This window comes from Rhea pennata, chromosome 7, assembly GCF_028389875.1.
Source record: "Rhea pennata isolate bPtePen1 chromosome 7, bPtePen1.pri, whole genome shotgun sequence".
NCBI lineage: Eukaryota > Metazoa > Chordata > Aves > Rheiformes > Rheidae > Rhea > Rhea pennata.
Window position 1 is genome coordinate 3817992 of NC_084669.1, and position 19213 is coordinate 3837204.

Consider the following 19213-nt stretch of genomic DNA (forward strand, 5'->3'; position numbering starts at 1 on the left):
GTGTAGGAAATAATCAGTTACAAGATGTTGTGATACGTGTGGTGTTGCAAAATGGTTCTTGCGGTGCTCAGCATCTCTATCCCGGGATAATGCCTATCAGAAATGACCAGGCAACTTTGGAAAGCTGCTGCCTCCAATTCTTGTTCCTTTGGATGGTTTAATACTGGCCAAAAAGAGTATGTTTAATATTTGGGTAGAGGAAGTTTCTTCCGTTCTTGCAAATTTGAATGCCAAGTAGCATCTGATAATACTTATTTTTACCGCTTAGAAATAGAATCCTATTTTCTCAGGAAATTCTTATCACCACTAGTCATTTGATGAGAAAAAATGAGTTAAAGATGATATTCGGTGTGGAAGAAACTGCTTATCCTGGGTAAAAATGACATGTTTAGAACAAATATAGACCTTTCTTTTGTATTTTTTTTGAGTTTGCTTTGTTCCACGAATATAAAACACAGTACAAGGATTTCCCCCCCATTAAGTTTATACATATATATATACATATATATATACACACACACGCATACACACACACACACACACACACACACACACATATATATATATATATATTTTTAAGTTTCTGCCTCAAAGGACATAAGCCGTCAGGCTTTTAAGGAAGGGTTGCTTACCACATTTTGCCTAGAGAAAAGGAAAAGTTAGCTTGTCAGATCCTCTGCTGTTATACCCTGTGCTGATTTACACTAATTGAACATCTAACTGTCTGCTCCCAACATTCAGCTGCTGCACGGAGTCCGTATGAAGTTCATTGGCCTGTACAGAGGATTTAAAAGTTGCTTCAGATTTGCGCAAAAGCTGGGTTACACCATGTTTTACCAATCTGGGCAACAAAAAGCGTGCTATGCAGCAATGCTCTTAACTACCTGTTTGCCAATAGAGACAGAGCAGGTATTGTTGTTATTGATTATAAATAGGTTTTGTTCAAATCTTAAAATGTTTTCAAATTGGACAGAATCCTCTGGATGAACAGAATTCCAGCAGCCTCCGTGCGTTCGCTCCAGCATATTCACGTTAATCCATGATTTTCAGTCCTTTTGCCGAGCTGAGGCAAGGACTCCCTGTATTTGTACGCGGACGTGTTCCAGTTTGCGGCTGAGGTGCTGGGTGTCTCCGTTCCCGAGTGTGTTGTCCTTACAGCGCGGAGGCATAGGCTATTCAGTTAGTTTTTCAGTTCTGTGTAGACTTCTTATATACATTGACTTACGTGCAATATATCCCCTGTGACATGTCATGGGGAGGGGTGGGGGGGTTACGTATGACAAGATTTAGGACTTGAGCCAGATCTGAAGCCAGCCTGACACAATCCCCCAGGCATCCGCTAAAAGACACGTTCAGATAAGGTTACAGAAAAAATGTCTCTGAATTTGGTATGCAAGTGCTTTGTATTAGACAGGTGACTCAGGCCGGTACAAGGAGTACAGCACCACTTTCCCTGAGAGCTGGTTGCTCTATACACACAATCAGAGGGGGGAAAAAAAAAGCACCTCCATTGTGTTATCTGAGCGTTTAAATCCACATTTGCAGCAACTTAAATATGTGTCTTACTGCTAATTCTGCTTTGTATTTTTCTATTTTCCTGCGCCTTAAAACAAGGTTCCATTTAACAAGCATTATAACTTCATGTCATTAATTAAGCAGCAATTATAGCTGATGACTTCAATACCATCAACTTAATTTTCATCCTCAGTAGGCTTCCCATTTAAATTAACCGGGTACGGATTAATGCGTTGTCATCATATCTGTGGTTTCTTCCTCCTTACTCCAAATTCTGTGCTGCATTTAAAGATCGCTAAGAAAAACAACCATATCCCAGAATATGCAGTGAGGAACTTCAGAGGGAGCGTGGAGCTTCGGGTAGCCATGGGGCAGTGCTGCAGCCTCTGGGCAAATCGTTTAGGTGCCCTGTGGGCTGGACAGACAGGAAAATTGGGCTCCTCACCATAAAATTGGTGCAATTGCAGTCAGCTGAGCAGCTCTCCGTGAAGTGCTAGAAAGCCTTGTGCAGGATGGAAGCTGGCTGCTTTCCCTCTCCCAAACACATGATTGAAAGGACTCGGTCCTCGGCGACAGATAAGAGTGGTGTGTATTTTCCTTCCTTACCAAAATGCTGGGGAAAGCTCAGACACAACTCCCAAATTAGAGTAGTTCTGGAGTGAAGACGTTTGGATCTGGACCAGGCTTTCAGATTTGAGTCTGACTCTACCGAATATTGACTAGTAAATATTTTGACAGGAGTGGGACATCTGGCTATACTAAAATAAAGCTGCGGAGAAACACGTTACACAACTTTCTTTCGTATTTTTCAGTATCTGTGAACAGATGTAATGGATCTAAGTGCCAAAATAGGAAGGTTTTCAGTATGTACTTTATATCTGAGGGCTTTCTTCAAAAAGTGTGTTCTCTGGAGTTGGATGCATATTTTTGTTGTGTTAAACTTAATGGGGACTGATCGCTTCTTTCTTGACACTTTTATATAGGCTATTACACTATTAATTTGTTTTGTCTTTCCCTAGGCTGTCATCTTTTTTTTTCTTTAAAAAAAAAGAACAAAATGGGGAAGAAAAGTTCTCTACTGCCATCTAGCACCCCAAAATTTATTAATAAGCACCTTGCTTCACAAAATTAGCTGCAGTTGCAGACTGGCATGCAGTTTTGTGAGAGAATGGTGTCACCCCCAGTTAATGGTAGTAGCCCCTTCATGGGATCAGTAAATGAAACCAAAAAAGCCAAGCGGTCGAGGAGGACCATTGAGACGGACGAGAGGGCAGAAGCAGAGACCAAACGCCTGGGTCTAAGTCCCATCGTCTTCCCTGTGCAGGGCATGTGTTTGTCCCGTTAGGTCACAGTCCCATGTGAACATTGAAGGATGCGTTTTGGGCTGGGAAGAGCATACGCTTGTGGGGAAGACGGCTCTCGGCGCCCTTGGGCCGGTGAGCAGCGACGTCCGAGCAGCATCTCCACGGCCCGTGGCTCCCAGCGCCCACAGAGGGAGCTCGCATGGCTCTCTGTGCTGAGGTACCTAAGTGAAGGTCAGACGAAATATCTAATAGGTCCTCCAGCCTTCAAATACACTAATCTATAAGGAAGATCAATGAATTGATGTCGTCTTTTGCTCAAATAGTATTTCCTCTTGGTTTTGTTTTGGTTTTATCTATTTTGAGTCTGAAAGTGAAGTACACGTCTCATGCTCTTGAGCATCACTAGGGGTAGCAGGACCATGTTACAACCTTGTAATTAATTATTTTTTATGTGAAGCCCAGACACGCATGGGAGAGTTCAGAATTATAATATATATTCATTTAACAACGGATTTCTCTACTGCTTTCTGGGACAGATATAATTCCCATGCTTTTCATTATACATGCTACTTAAATCTCAATCCTGAACTCTTAATAAAAGTGATGAGTTTTGACCTCAAGGTCTAATACTCAGTTTTGGAGACGAGGTGCTTGATGTGATTTCTAGAGGATTATTTTTAAGAGCATTCATAGATTAGATCTTTGCAAATAGTTGTGGGATATGTCCAGTGAACCTTGTGTACTGGCTTTTCGACTGCTGTTCAGCATTCAGATTGATTTTTGTTTTGTAGTCCTTGAAAGTATGTACTTTTCTAGTAGAGGAATACATGCAATATTTTTGTTATTCCTTTACCAATGCAAGAATTTCACAGTACGTCTTCTACTAACTTTTAAAGGAGCCTTCCAGCACTAGAATTGCTTCTGATGGAAGTTTCAAGAGCCCGCAGTGCTCCCTCCAGCAGCTCAAAGTGTGTTTTACAACTGCAATTCTTGTTTTTAAATGCAAGCGTGTTTCGGATTATTGCTAGCTTGCCGCATTTCTGTTACTTGGCGGTTGATTTTCACCTACCGGGGCAATGCATCGGGGCTTGGGGATGAGGAAACAGGAGGGAGCGAGTGACGGCGTCCGGGCTGCGATGGGTCCGTGGGCCCTGGGATGAGGACGAGGGAGCAGGTGCCGCAGAGGAGGGAAAGGCGAGAGGTCAGGGACCGCGACGGCACTTTCTGTCGCATCGCCTTGATGCGGGGGGTTTTGCCAGTCCCCGGGATAGTGCTGGCGCTCGCGAGGGCATCGCAGCGATGTGCTGTTGGTCAGATAACGCACTGTCCGACCGTTTCTCTGAACACGATATCCCCCTCTTTCCTCCTTACGCATGAGTCCGTTTGTGAGAAATCGGAGGGAATGGTGTAACCAAGCTGCAAATTCCAGTTTGTGCCGGGGGTTTAGGGGCAGCATGTCCAGTGCGTTCCTCCAGCCCGTCATTCACGTGAGCCAACGGTTGCAGAAAATTTATATCCCGGCGCCGGGGGGCTGAGGTACAAATGGACATAAGCTTTCATTTTTCGCTTTAAAGCAATCAAAACCTATAGTTAGGTGACGCAATGATCGTTTAATGACAGGCTGCTCTCCGGCAGGCTTTGCAGTAGCGCGCTGCGCTGGTGTTCACGAGCGTTTGGTTGAAGTTGTGAAGCATCCCTGCTTTCGGTTTGGAAGCTGGTAAGAGCATGTGACGTGCCTTCAAGCGCTGAGTGCTTTCAGATGCTGTTCCCTTCCTTTGATTATTGAAAATGATTCCTGCACAATCCTGCTAATTTTCTCTTTGTGCCCCTCTAATTTCAAGAGACTGCTAGAAGGTCCATCTACGCAGCATGCCCATTGCTGCGAACGAGACTTTGGCGGAGCCAAATTTTAGTAAATGTAGTAATTTCCAAGGATCTGGGCCATCTTCTTTCCGCTTTTCTTCCCCCAATTTCTTCCTATCTTTTTTTTCCCCAAACTTGTGTGTGCGCAGTGTTCACAGGGCCTGTTGTTGGGCATGGACCTGCCGAGCGCAGGGGGCATCAGCATTTATCATCCCACTGACTTTCTGCTGCTTTTACCTCGTCACCTGAGAATGTGTTGTCACCACTGATTAATCTCAACGACATCTGAAAATAGGATGGGTACACATGATTGTAGCCCACTTCATTAAAGGGGAAACTGTGACTAAGATTTTGAGCAATTTATTCCCTGACGGTGGCGGAGCTAAAAATAAAAGCTGGGTGTCCGGGATCCTGGGATCTTCATTCACACTAGGTGCATTTGCTCTCCCGAGGATTTTTCACTGGCGTAGTTAGGGTTCTGTTCTTCTTTGAGAAGAAAATAGCCCTTCTAGTATTGATCTCAAAGGGAGGCGGAAAGATTCATCTAACTGGTTTTGCCAGAAATGACATTTGGCAGGTTCACTACGTTGTTTCCGTTCCACTTCCCCTGGAAGAAAAATGATTTGGAAGAAAGCACCAGCATTTCGCTATGTTAAAAGAAAAATATTTTGTGTTTTCACTAGAAACAAGATTTAAACTTGTACTCAAAGAGCATTTAAAAATAATAAAAAAACTAAAAAGAACTGTAGCATTTAGTTACATGGAATAATTTTTCCAAAGCTTGTTTCCAAAATCTGAAATGAATGGTGAGTCCATCTGCCATCTTCACCATCATTACATTTTCTTCCGAGCTGATTTCTTCTGCATTGGCGTAGCCTCGCAAAATCTACCATGTATTTTATCAACACTAAATCTCAACCCAGTGTATGAAGTCAAAACTGCGTTTTTTCACATGATCTGAAATACCAGAGTATTTAATCTCTTGATCAGCTTTTTTTGGGGGGTTTTGGTTTTGTGTGCTTTTTTCCAAAATACCTCTAGAGTGAAAAAATAAGGTGAAAGTAAGTGTCCCACCTCTTTGGCCATCCATGGTCTCCCCTTCATCGGAGCTGGTGCTTCCTCCTCTCCCGAGCGCGGGCAGGATTCGTTGTGTTGCGTTGCGCTCCTGCTCCTCCGAGCCCTCTCTTGGTGATTGCAGCCTGGCTCTGCATTTGGAAATAGCTACAGAATTACTGGGATTTGCATGGGAGCTGCTTTTAAGAATACAAGGCAAAAAAAAAAAAAAAAAAAAAAAAAGACCCTTTACTGCCCCTGTGTAAATATTTCATTCAGACCGGTTATTCGTTTTTTGATTCCCTGGGAGCGGAGCGTTTTTCCGCGGGCTCCCGCCACGCCGCACCTGGTCCTGCGGGCGTTCACCTCTGCTGACTTGTAAGCACAGCAATAGTTAATTTATTACATCGAGGTCAGAGTGGATTGGATAAATCATCCATATGCATGAGTGTTTCTGGTGTCAGGTCTAACGTTTAAGTTGCCTGGCTCCCGTGAAGCAGGAGGAGAAGAGCAAGTCGTTCTGCCCAAGGCTTGCGCGGTCTCACGTGTGACGGGAAGCTTGGTGCAAGGGCATGTGGTTGGTTGGAGCAGCCCAGGCGTGAAGGTGGTCCTGCGATCAGGTTGGGAAGGGCTCGGAGATCCATCTCCAGGTCCTGCCGTGGCCCGTACGCGAGCCAGAGCCAGGCACTTATGAGGCCACCGCTTACGAGGATGGTGGTTTAGGTGAGGTCTCTTGTGTGTGTCTGTCATGAGACCTGAGGGCTAATTAAAGCTTTTTTTTTTTTTTTTTTTTAAGAGGTAGTAAATGTTTAAAGCTTCCTTCCAACTTCCCTTGCAGATGTTCAGGATCAGCTTTTATGAAATTTAATTTCTCTATGACACATTTTTTTCTATTGTCAACTGGTGATTAACATGGTGGCTAAGTTCATTAACGATTTCTTTGAAAACAATGATGTGAGATGCCCTTGATCTAGGGAGCAGTATTTTATTGTTTTTCATATACATTTTTGGTAGCTCTCTTCTGCTGCTTCAGTACAAACAAATGGCACAGATCCTACAGTATCCAGTTGGGAATACATTTTATTCTTTAGCAAAGATGTTGTAATAAAATGTTCTTGTTTGTTAGAATGTTCTCTGCTTTATTTATAAGCCACAAATGTGTCTTTCCATTTTGACTCTCACAAAAGAAGAAATTTTCCAATGTGCCTGAAGTTTGTTAGTTAATTCAGTGTGATGCCAATCAGATATGCTCCAAGAATTGCATAAATAATCTTCTGGGGCCTGTGTTTTGCGTGTCTGTGTGATATCCAACATAATTTTAAAGATTGTGGTTCTTGGAGATGGAATTGAAGGGGAGAATGTTTGAAGAAGATTTATAATATTTACCGCAATAAAGAAATTTAAGGATTACTAAAAGATCCTGTCAGTATTTGGGTCAGAAGTATAGCCCAGAGGTATTAGTATGATAGGCAAGTATAAGCATTAAACTGTATTAGTGATTTAGCTATCATAATAGCACAATGCTCTATCATGTGATGGCTAGTGCACTAACATTTATTGTGGATTAGCCATGAAAAATGCACAAGCTGTCTTGCAAACCGAGAAGAAAAGGTGACTGTTGCTCCTTTTGCGGATTCAGTCCTGGGATGCTCATGTTGGAGAGGAAGAAATTTTTTATTGCAGTAGAGAAAGACAAAATCTTCTCCCTTTTTTTTTTTTTTTTTTTTTTTAGTTAAAAAAGGAAAATGTTACTTCGCCCCGATGATTAGTAAAATAAGCAATGTTTGACCTACTGTTACGTGGAAAGGAATGTCTGAGCATCAGCAGCATATGACAATTTAGATGCATGTTTTGGGGAGCCATTTTAATATCTCTTCTGAAAATGGTAACTATATATGGAAATTTTTGTTATGTTTCCAAATAACAATTTTCTGTGGTGTGATTCCATCTAAATCCTTTTGCCTACTCTAAGTGTAAAAAATGCTTTATGTGCATTTTGAAATACTGCTAGATACAAACTCAGTTTTGTCTGATGTCTCCAAGTGTTTTTCCATCTCATAAACACGTATTTTTTTTTTCTCTAAAGGAAGCCAGGAGATAATAGGCAAAAGTCTCCTACCTCTTTTTGCTTTGTAATACCGGGTCTTAGATCCTTTGATCCTCCCCTCCTTTTCCCTGACCTCTGCTAGGGTCTTAAAATTATACATTCCAGATTACACCTCCACAATTTTCTGTCCTGGGATGATGAAAGGATTTGCGTATTATGATAATAACGTAAAGAGTCCTTTTGGAGCCTAGTTAGTGCAGCTAATTTGAAACTACAACCAAAAAATGCAATTTTCAAAGCAAATTACAATATTCATAGAGTGTTAAATGGATACCTAACTAATTTCTAATCGCTCTTGTGTTCTCGAGTATCTTTCATTGGCCTTTTTTTAGGCCTGCCTGTTTGTTCCCATTTAATTTGTCCTTAGCTGTGTGCAGTGGATTAGCATTTCATCAGGGTGGATTAAGATTGAGCTGACACTGAAGCTTTCTGGTGTGTGTGTGTGTGTGTGCGCGCCTGTGTACAGGTTTCATTATCCCACCGCTGATTCCTGGTGTGTTCTGGTGCCGACTGGGACAGTGGATTTACCAGAAAGGAGACAACTGAGATGAAAAATGGATAAAAATAACATGCAGAAATAATTCCCAGGGGAGAACGGGTATTGAGGTTGCTGGCGGGGTCGGTGCAGGAGATTTCATCGGGCTAAAATGATGTCACATGGAGCAAAGGCTTTAGAGGTTTTATTTAGCTCCTAATCCTCACACACTGCTAGGCCAGTTGTCCATGTGAGCAAACTGTCCCAAGCAGGAAAGGATAAAGCATCTGGATTAAGCGCGGCAGCTCTCCTCTGTGCCTGAATCGTACGGAAAAGATCTCTCCTGCGGCCGCTCTGGAGCGAGACCGAGTACCAGCGGGTGCTGTATGCTTTGTCTCCTAAAGTTTCAAAGAATTAATAATTCAGGTAATGCTTGGAAAGATAAAACCACCGAGTGGTTGTTTCTGAACTCCCAGAAGGGCTCAGATAGAGCACGGTCTGTTTTGGATGCATGTGAGAAGATTTGCCCAGCAAGGCACCTCCTCCTCTTTACCTAAACGGCAGTAAGTTGTCCTGTTCCGATGCCTGTTCCAAGCAAGCACACGAACATTGGCCGCTCTCAGAGCTGGGATGCTGCGGGGTGGTACGAAGGCAACTGGGAGAGCGAAAACGCGTTTGAAAGCCAAAGACCTTCGGGAAGGAGAAACTCTCTGACCTACGCTGGCGAAGGTGGTTGGTACGAGCAGCCGAACCACAGGCCAAATGATATCATCTTGCAAGGAGGTGCTGAGCTGAAGCAAGAGGCGTACCCGTACCAGGATCCCGTTTTCAGCCAGGGTCCCGTACGGAAAGGTTCGGTTCCTGACTTCACCTACTACGAGAGGCAGGCTGCCATGTCCGGGCGAAGCTCCTTGCCACCTCAGGATTACTACAGTGACCCAGCCTTAGCTGCCCGGTCACCTAAAGATCCCCGCTACTACAGAGACCATGCGATGAACAGACCGCTGCCGAGCTATGGGATGCCCGGTAGCAGGTTGTCCTGGGATCAGGTGCAGGGACGGCCGCCCGCCGAAGCGGGTCGCGTGTACAGGGATCCAAAAGTGATCGCGGAAGGGCAAAGGATGCGGAACAGGGATCCTTCTCCGGCGAGGTACGGCGTTGAGCCCCCCGTGCCCAGGTACGCGGCGGAGGCGCCGGCCTTCCCGGGGAGGCCGCTCTTCAGCGAGACGCCGGAAAGACCCATGGAGGCTGCGGCTGCCAGGCAGACGGCGCCGACGTGCCTGGTGGTTGATCCGAGCTCCGCCGTCGCCCCCGACGGCAGCCTGGGTCCGGCTGCGGTGAGTCGCGGTTACGGGCCGGGCAGGGAAAGCGTCGGCGCTAAAGTTCCTTACGACGGCTACGAACCTGCCGCGACTCCTTCGCACGCGCAGCTGCCTCCCGCTTTCTCCGCGCAGGACGGCAAAAAGACTTTCGATCCGGAGTTCCTCGCGCTTTTGCGCGCGGAAGGAGTGTCCGAAAGCACGTTCAGCGCTCTGCTGCAGCAAGGGTTTGACTCCCCCAACTTGCTAGCCATGATGGAGGAGAACGATATAAAGTCTGTGGCCCCGAATCTCGGGCAAGCCAGAGTGCTTTCTCGCCTAGCCCATAATTTCAAAACCGAAATGCAGCTCCAGAGGCTTGACAGGAAGAGCAGCGCCCTCCGTGCCAGGACCCGCTCGAACAGTTTTAGTCACCGAAGCGAGCTGCCGAGCGAGTACGGCGCGCACCTCGTCTCGGGCCCCCTCGTAGACGGTGCGGCCGTGCAGCAGCCTTTACAGCCCGTCTCTCCGAGGGTGGGAGAGATAAATCGTCGGCCGTCCAGTGCCCCGACGCAGCACCTCCTGGAAACTGCCGCCTACTCTGCGTCGGGGGTCGCTTCCCAGGGGCCTCAGTGTCTCCCTAACTCTGGATACAGCGCTCCTCTCCCGTGCAACGTGCACCCTCGCCCGGGCTCCGGCTACTCCGCAAACCCGCACGCGAGTCCCAGGACGGCGTATCCCACCACGTACACGGTGCCCATGGAGCTGATGAAGAGGGAGCGGACGGCGCCGGCGTCCCCGGCGCACAGCCCGCACGGCAGCCCGCAGCCGCTCCGCAAGCAGGGAGCGCCGGCCGAGCCCGCCCTGGCGCCCGCCGGCTTCCCCGCGCACCACTCCCCCTACCCCAAGCTCAGCCGGCGCACCGGGCCGCCCGTCATCGTCTCCACCATGGCATCGCCTGAACCAAGTAATTCGCTGAGCGCGTTGGTCCGGAGGGTGGTTCAGCGCAGCTGGGTCGTTGCTTAGAAGCAGTCAGAGATACCTGGGTTTCGTGCCAAAATAGTCGACGCCTCCCTATTTAGAGGAGGCGGCAAGCGGGATTTCTCCCTAGCACCACGCTGGCTGTTCAGAGCTAAAGGTGCCGCTTTTCGGTGTGCGGTTAAATTCTGCAAGTTTTCTCCGTTCAGCCGGCTTCCGTTAAAAGCGGTCGGTCGGTCGGGTAGGCGGCGGGAGGCGAGGCGCTGAGCCGGCGGCGCCGCGGCGTTGGGCGCGCGTTGGCTTGTTACGGTGTTACCGGACACGAACGTGTTCCTCCGAGGGGATGCGTAGCTTTGTTCTGACTAAATTTATCAGGTAGCTAATGGTGCTACTCTGGAATCGACTTACCTTTGGCCATTACCCCAGTCTTCCCTTCTTATTAATTTGCTGTTTTATCAGGCACATAAAATAAACCCCTTGACTTCCTCTTAGAATTGCCTGTAAGCGAAGTGATAGAACTGTTAAAGTAATAGGTCTGTGCTTAAAACGGAAAGCCTGTCCTTAGCCGCTAGGACACTAAAACTGAGTGGCTGCTCCTCTTCCCTGCCCGTCTCCGAAGGGCTCGGGTCCCCGGCTCCCTCCGAGAAGGCTGCCGAGCTGGAGCACGCTTACCTCGCCGCGGTGGGAAGTCGAGAGTCGTGCCGTTGTTCAGAGCCTGACGGAAGCGAACCCCCAAAATTCCCTTCTAAGCAGCTAGGGGGAAATTTGGACGATTTGTGGCTTGACTCGTTTGCAAAAAAGTGCAAAAAGCCCTGTTAGGTGTTTTTCCTGGTAGTGGCTCCGTGAGCAGGGAATTTTCTCTCGGTGCAGTTCAGCTGAACTGCCATGCAAACAAGTCTCAAACAATGTGCCGTGCGAGCGTACAAACACAAAGCTTTAATCAAAGTATACCATTTATAGGCATAGAAACAGTGCCAGGCCGGTGATGACATTCCACAGGAATCTAAATAAAGCAAGGTTTTGCGAGTGGAAATGATAAAGTTGTCTAAATGCGGACATTTGGCGCACCCTTTTGCCTAGCTTTCCGTAATTTCATAGCTAGAAAATAGAGGCCTCTTCTTTTAAGGTTATGGATCCTTTACGCAGTTTGTGTAACATACTGATTTATAAAAAACATTTAAATATTAGGCAACGCCTTATGTGTTGACATGGCTCAGATACAGTAGTAGTACATTCAGGTACTATTTTTAAATAAACCATTTCCCAAAGCCTGGGGGGAAAAAAAGCGGGGTGGGGGTGGGGAGAAGAAGCAGAAAAACCCTGGCACAGCGCAGGGAACACAAATATGTTAATTTATTTGCAGTACATCTGGCCAAGAGGATTGGTAGCACTGAAGTGAAAGTCCTGCTGCAAGCGGCTGCTGGAGCGCGTGCGTTTGGAGCGATCTCCTGCCGGCGCGAGGCATCGAACCCGCCTTTCGTTTGTCTCGTATTGAACCCGATGTGCCCCAAAAATCACGATACGGTTCCTGCGCTTTGCAAGAAGCCTGTGTGCGTGCGCAGCACGAGGAAGCCCGCAGCGGCGCTCGGCTTCGGCGCTCCTGCTCGCTAGCCCGATGGGTTTTTTTGTGTTTTTTTTTTCCCCCCTACGACCAACTCATTTGCATGAGGATGACATTTGTTGCTCCAGTAATTTCATCTGATAATGGCCAGCTTGCAAAGCGGATCTGAAAACATATTCCTTAATTATGTGTTGCTAAGCAACGGGAGGGTTTGGCCATAATCACAGAAAGATTATCTTCTCATTGAAGTCGCTGAAAGGTTTAGCTGAAGTAGGACCCGCAGAATTGTCTTCGTTTTTATTTATCTTCCCTTTTTATTTCCCAAACCGCATGAGAGGTTCTCTTCCTTTAAAAATAGATTTTTAAACCAGAAGTCAAGGTAAGATACGCTGCAAATGAAAGCATACGGGCTGAAAATTGAAGGCTTGGGCTTGGCAGTTTGTAGGTATTTTAGCTGGGCAGAGGAATTACTCGTTAAGGACCACTGTTTCTAAGGAGCATTCACACACAAGGTAATAAAAGAGTTCTACCAATATATTAATGCGTTTTTTAATAAAAACGCTCAGTTTAAGACAGAAACTTGACTAAATCCAGAAGAATCCTGTTTACCCGCCGAAAGATAGAGGATGAATTTGTGGGATCCAAGAGCCTTCTCCTCGCCATGGCTTTGGCCATGGGTACTTGATTCACAAGCTGCAAAGAGCTTCAGGGTCGGACTTTGTCTCCGCGTGGCTGCAAATCCCTTTCTCTAGGGTCTCTCTTGGCTCCGTGGAGGGTCACGAAATGTGTATCGTGGTCCAGCAGCGTTGCAGAGTTTGTTAGGAGACAACAACGGGGTTAAAGCAGGTCGTTTGGGTGGTTTTCCAAGGCGCGTGGGGCCCTCCTGCAGCGAGCGACCGGGGGGCTCGTGCCGAGCCGTGGCAGCGCTGTGCAGGCTCTGCCCGGCCCGGGCGGCTGGGGCACGGGGCACAGGAGAGGCCCGTGCCCGGCGCTGCGTGGGCGTCCGCAGCGGAGGCGGGTAGGGCGCGTCGGCGAGGTGCAGGCCCAGCAGTGGTCACCGATCGGCTCCCTTGAGCTCTGCGTCCGCGGTGTGTTTTCAGATTCGCGTGTTTGCTGGTGTTTTCGTTAAATTGCTCAGTTTGTATTTTTTTCTTCCAACTTGTCAGTCTCAGAGCGGCTGGCTGGTGAAAAATGACGTACTTCGGTAGCGAGGCTGAGTTTCTCCGGCAGGCTGAGCCGGAGCTGGAAGGGCAGCGGGGCTTCGCTGCGGCGGCGCCCCTTGGGTGGTGGCTCGAGCTGTGGCTCGCGCGTGCCCTCTCGGCATCCTCAGGTGCAGACTGGTTAGATACTAAAATCCTGACCTTTTCCGGCCCGGGGGGAGCCGGGCCGAGAGCCGCTGCCTTCCTCGGACAAGTAATTCTCCGTGATGCGCGCGAGGCTCGTCTTTTCTTTATCGGCTTAAGGCCCAGCTAGAAACGCTCGTCGCTGCGATTAGCTCAGCTCTGCTTACGCCGTTTAACGCTTCGTCGTGCCTCGCTTAGCCGGTGTTTCTAGCACGTGACCTGTTTCGCTGGGGATGGCGGCAGAGGCGGACGGGAGGATCAGAGGCTTGGTAGAGCCGAGCAGAGCCGTTGCCGCGGCCCCGACGGCCGCGGCGGCGTCCAAGCTGCGGCACGGGGCGATGCTGGGGGACCACCCTCGAGGAGGGCAAACAGCGCGCGCGAGAGGTGCGCTGAAAGTTCCCTGGATGAAACATCGACTGTTTGCGGCCATTACGCGCGCACAGTGCACCGAGGACGGAGAATACGCTTTTAAGAGACCCTTTTTAAAGGTCGAAACGCTCTTTTATAATGGTTTTATCAAAAGCAATATAAAGCGTCAGACTCATTCCAATTGCAATTCGTTGACTTTAGTGCCATGGCAATAAAAATGAATTTGGCCTGTCTGAGGAGAACATGTTGTCAGATGCACAAGTGTTGTCATCTTCAATTTACACTTCCCTTTTGCCCTGTGACTGTGGTTCTCTGTCTTTGTTAGGACTTTCGTATATCCAGATCGTCCTCCGACTATATTTGCTGACTTTTTTTTTTTAGCTTTCTTATAAGTAGTTTCCATAGCTACAAACATAAAGTGTTCACAGAGGGAAAAGATTTTAAAGGTTTCTGATCATTATTGTATTAAACATTTTTTTCTATTTCTTCTCCTTGTCCTTCCCGTAGCATTCAACTACAGACCAGTTTAATGGAAATGCTGCACTACTGAACCGTGTGTTATTTTTAAAAGGGAAGTAGGTGCTGAGACGAATCCTTAAAAAGCAGACGACCAAAATCATTAAGCCGCTGATTTAAAATAAACGCTGGAGACGTAGGACGTATATTAGTAAGGTTTATATATAGCAACTGGCAGACTGGCTTTTGACTTTTGCACCTAAATAAAACCTGACGTTAACAGCATTCCACTGGCTTTTGCTAAAGAAAGCTAATTTATAATCTCATCTGTCTGCTGTTGCTCGTGCTCGTTGAAGCAGTGTTGCTCGCTGGGGTTTTTTCATAGGCGTTATTGCTCCTAAGCAGGGTGAGTTTTAGCTCCCGTAAAGCCGGGGCAGCGTCGCTGCCTCGCTCGAGTCCCGGGTGGTTCAGAAGGCTTCGACCTCGCCGTGTTTTCGGGGCGTAAGCGTCGTTTTCCGTCTGCGAGGGCCAGGCTGCGGCGGGTGCCGTGCCGCCCGGCGAGGCGGTCGGACCGTGCCGGCGGAAAGCGGCGCGCCGCTCCCGGCGTCGCGCTGGGGCCGGTACCTCCGCGGGGCCCTCGCGGCTGGCCGGAGGGGGCTCGGCTCGGCTGTCGAGCTGTTCCCTCGGATGTGGCACGTACGTACGCCGAAGGGGCTTTGCTCGCCAGCAAACGCAACGAGAAGAAATAATTTAAGATACGCTTTCAAGAAAAAAGGCAGAAAAAGATGATCAGAGCTGGGGTGCCCTGGAAGTGCCTGGCCTACGTGCCGCGGCTGTGCAGGTGGGATCTCCGTGCGCGCCGTCTCGTGGCAAGTAGCCGAGGAACCACGGCGGGAGAAAAGGCTCCAGTGCGCCCTCGACTTCTCTGCCGGTCTCTTAGCCCTAGCACTTGCCGGTCTCTTAGCCCCTGATGCTTGTTCGGATGTCGCCCAGCCCTGAGCGGTTTCAAGCTGCCGCCTACACGCTCGTCTACTGCACGGGTAGATCATCAGCCTGTGCTTGTAATGGTCCAGGCTCCGGCTGGAGTCTCCGACTGTCACCCACAGAGTGGCATCCTCACAAAAAAAAAAAAAAAAAAGAAAAAGAAAAGAAAAAGAGAAAGAGAGGCTCTATGCAGTTATTTGTTATGTCTCCTTTCTCAGGATGCTTTATAATAAAGTTTCAAGTTAATACTCCAAACGTACAGTGGTTCATGCAAGCGCATATATTTGGCTTTCTCTGGGAAGGGAACCTTGATTAATACGTGCTGGGGGAGAGAGAAGGGAGTGGGCAGCTTGCCAGCATCTGCAGTTCCTGTTGGGTGGCTGCAGTCATGAAGAAAGCCAGCGCTGAGCTCTAGTTGTCCCACCTGGTCAGCGGTTGCCATCCATATTGATCACAAGTTTCCCCCGTCTTTGAATTCTTGCTCACGTTGAAGTGCAGGAGTGGGAATTTTTAATCTGCGGACCGAGACGTCTGCTTTAAGGATCTGGAATTTCCTAATTTGTTTGTTTGTTTGTCCGCCGCGGAGGCGGCCCTGCTTCATCAGCAGTCAAGGGCGAAAGGCCCAGAACTCAGAATTACCTTAGTGCCAGCGATTCCGCTTTAAAGCAGCGCTAAGCAGCCTCTCGTGCTCTGCACTGGAAGTTTTCCTCTTGCAGTTCGTATTTATTCAGCAAGGGCAGTTGTCCTCTGCGCTTGCTGCTGGTCCCGACAGCACGTGCCGCTGAGCAGCAGCGTGGACCTCCCGGGGGTTCGGCTGGCCGGAGGGCGAAGGCTCGGCCCCTGCTTGCCTCGCGGTAGCCGAGGCACGGGGCCGAACGGCCGGCAGCCCCGCGCTCTCGACTGCCAGCCCCCTCTCCTGTTTCAGAAGCTTGCGGAAGAACGGTCAAATAAACTAGTATTTCTCACTTGGGGAGAATTGCTCTGTGCCGTGGACAAGGAGTTTCCAAAACGCAGAAGGGAGCGAGGAGAGCGACGTTGTGCTTCCATCTAGATAAATGGTAGTTTTGCCTTCAATTTCAATAGACACGATTTTACCCTCTCACTCCTGCAAAAGGAGTCAGCTCCATAAAACTTACTTTTATTGCATTTCTTAAAATTAGATCTACAAAACAAGTGGTTTCTTTAAGCAAAAGAAGCTGTAAATTTCATGCATTAAATGCCTGTGCATTATTAAAAATAATAGGTTGTATTTGTCAAATGGGTAATGAGTAGGTTTCTTTCTCTGTTTTTCAGTATTTTAATGAGTACAGGAAATGTTTGCTATTTATTTGCTTTCAGATTTTACCAGGGAGCTCTGGAGATAATTGTCAAATTTCCAAGTGTATATCAATATTTCATGAAGTGCTGCTTTTCCTCCCGTACGTTTAGGAGTTAGGTTATTAGCACAAGAACTATTATTAACATTCTCAAGCAATACATAAAAAGGAATTCCACTTACTAATTGGAAGTTTGTGATTGAAAATTTCTGAAACAAAATTACGATAAAAAGAGGGCTCATATGCAAAATAAATATTGGAAATATTGCTAGTGTTCAAATATTGCGTATTAAATCAGTTAGAGGGCTTCTTGCTTGTGCTCTGTTTTTGCGGTTTGAGGCCTGATCCAGGGCACGCAGAGGCCAGAATTGCTGCTCGTTTTTGCGGTGGAGCAGCTTTAAAACAATTTAAAACAAACTTCCCGCTCTGGAGCAGTGCCGTTGACCTCCCTGGGCCTGTTTGCAGGGACGCAGCTGCCCATGCAGCAAATCCTTCGCGCTGTTTGGCCCCGTGCCTGGCACTCTTACCACAAATTGGGGTGTATCTTACAGAGATACTATATCCATCCAGGTCGGCTTTTGAAAAAAAAAAAAAATCCACCTTTGTTAAGACCAGCAAATTAAATGTTGTTGAATTATTAAAGCTCAAATTACTTTTAGAAGTAGTACTGCTCTGTGCTGATATTGACTGTTTGCTTTTCAGCTAGTTTTGCATTTAAAATAGACTGGTGAGCTTGACTTTGGCTTGCACTACTGGCTGTTTGTTAAGAACTATTGTTCTGCTTTGGATGCTTGCCAGTTAAAAGAGTGTTTTATTTATACATATGATAAAAAGTTTCTATTTTCCCTGCGTTTGGTATTTAAATTTTACCTGGAATCATAATATTCCTGTTCTCATTGTGATTTGCCTACTTAGCACAGTTTTATTTTACTCGGCCTAAAATTCAGATGTGTCAAATTTGCCCCTGCTTCGATTAAGGAAACAGTAAGGCAGTTCTGCTAGCTCCTTGCAATGCTCAGAAGAAAAAAAATAGCGCAGAAGATGGAAATGATTCATAGGTAGGGACTCACTGTGTTCTGCCGTAGAGAAGATGGTGCACTGAAGTAGTGGGAAGGGCAGAGCTGGCTGCTTTGCGGACGGGGCTGAAGACCGTCCCCTGATACGGCAGCAGGCATCAGGACTGGGATATCTGTTTGTATTTTGGGATAACTGTAGGATTAATGACACCGTGGGATACGTTACGCCAAAGCACAGGGTGCTTGTGAAAGCTAATTGTGATATGAATCTTGGTGGCCGCTGAGGAGGAGGAGGAGGAGGAGAGGTGACTGTTAAGCACTATCGGCGCGGTAGCAGTGTGTGCCGACAGCCAATGTGCGCGGCTCAGTATTACAAAATTCCAGACTCTAAACCGAGGTATTTGGGAGAGGCAAGGTAGCGCTCAGGGTTGCAAACACATGTACCGCGAAATACAGTGCACCTTGCAAGGGATTTGCGGCTGGGAGAAGCGTGTAAGATAAATCCAGAACAGCTCCTTCTGACTATCCTATTATTGCGAGGCGGTACAGGGAAAAGGAGGAATTTGGGAAGCCAGAAGTAAATGCGACATTTATAACTTCTGCTGAGTGAGTGCTGACACTGAGTTTTCTCTCTCGGTGGTTGTTTCATTTTAGTAGACGGGCTTTCTCCTGGAGGATGCAAAGGGAGGTACCCTGGCTGTCCTCTGCTTCTGTCAGGTGGTCATCCAGGTAGAGGTGGGACTGCTCGAGCAGGGGTTGGAGAGAACAAGTTAAGAACAAGATAACTGGGTTATTTCTTTACTGGTTGTGGTGTGAGAGAGATTTGAGGGGGCCAGCTCTCCCTTGGGGAGAGCAAATCCAAGCATTCAGTACAGTCGTGCGGCCAGGTGAAGGGAGGAAGGTGTCTCCTCTGCTCGGTGCGCACAGGATGGGACCCGTGTGTGTGCTTGTGTGCAGTCAGCCGAGGCAGGGGAGAGAGGGGGGACCAGCAGAGAGGGAGACTGGTCTTCCGCGGTCACAGAGGCGGCAAGCGAATTGGCAGAGACGTGCGGAAAGCAGGTCTCACAGGAGGACAGGCAGAAACGGCGCGGGCGCCCGCAAGCCGCTGCGCTCGAGAGCTTGCTGCGCGGTGCCGATTCACGTTATGCAACCAGCTTAGAGCATGGGAAGTTGCAGGGTGCTTAAACTACTGCCAAAGGAGATGATCTACTATCCTCCCAGGGAAACAGCAAACGGCTTTGCTGCAGGAAGGGAGGTAGCGTGCCAGAAAGGGGAAGAGCGCTGCTTTAACTCCTTCCTGAGAGCCTCTGGCGCTCCTCAGAGAGCTCGGCCCGGAGCTGGGCTGGAGAAGACAAGCAGTTTGCAAATCTACTGCTGTATCGCTTGCAGTGGTTTTATGGGTCGGCCTCTTACCTTCGCCACACGCCAAAGGTCCCTAATTCTTCTCCGCAATGCCTCCTGTAAGGGGGAGAGTCTGGCCGTTGGCTGCAGACCGGGATAGTTTCCCGGGGAATCCGCACTTCCCTTGTGCTCCCGGCCTGGGAAGTGATTAGGCACGCTGTGTTAATATGCCTC

General features: G+C 48.0%; 1 protein-coding gene across 6 annotated transcripts in view; it reads left to right on the top strand.

The window, feature by feature from the left end:
- The window catches only part of CTBP2 (C-terminal binding protein 2), a 130399-nt gene that overhangs the window by 82957 nt on the left and 28229 nt on the right, over nucleotides 1-19213 (top strand). The window contains exon 1 of one of the 6 annotated variants that reach the window (XM_062579895.1): nucleotides 8899-10582. The exons of the other annotated variants lie outside the window; for them this stretch is intronic. Coding sequence (XP_062435879.1) covers nucleotides 8899-10582 — 1684 coding nt within the window. Of the gene's footprint in view, nucleotides 1-8898; nucleotides 10583-19213 lie in introns of those variants that run through there. 6 annotated transcript variants of the gene reach the window in all.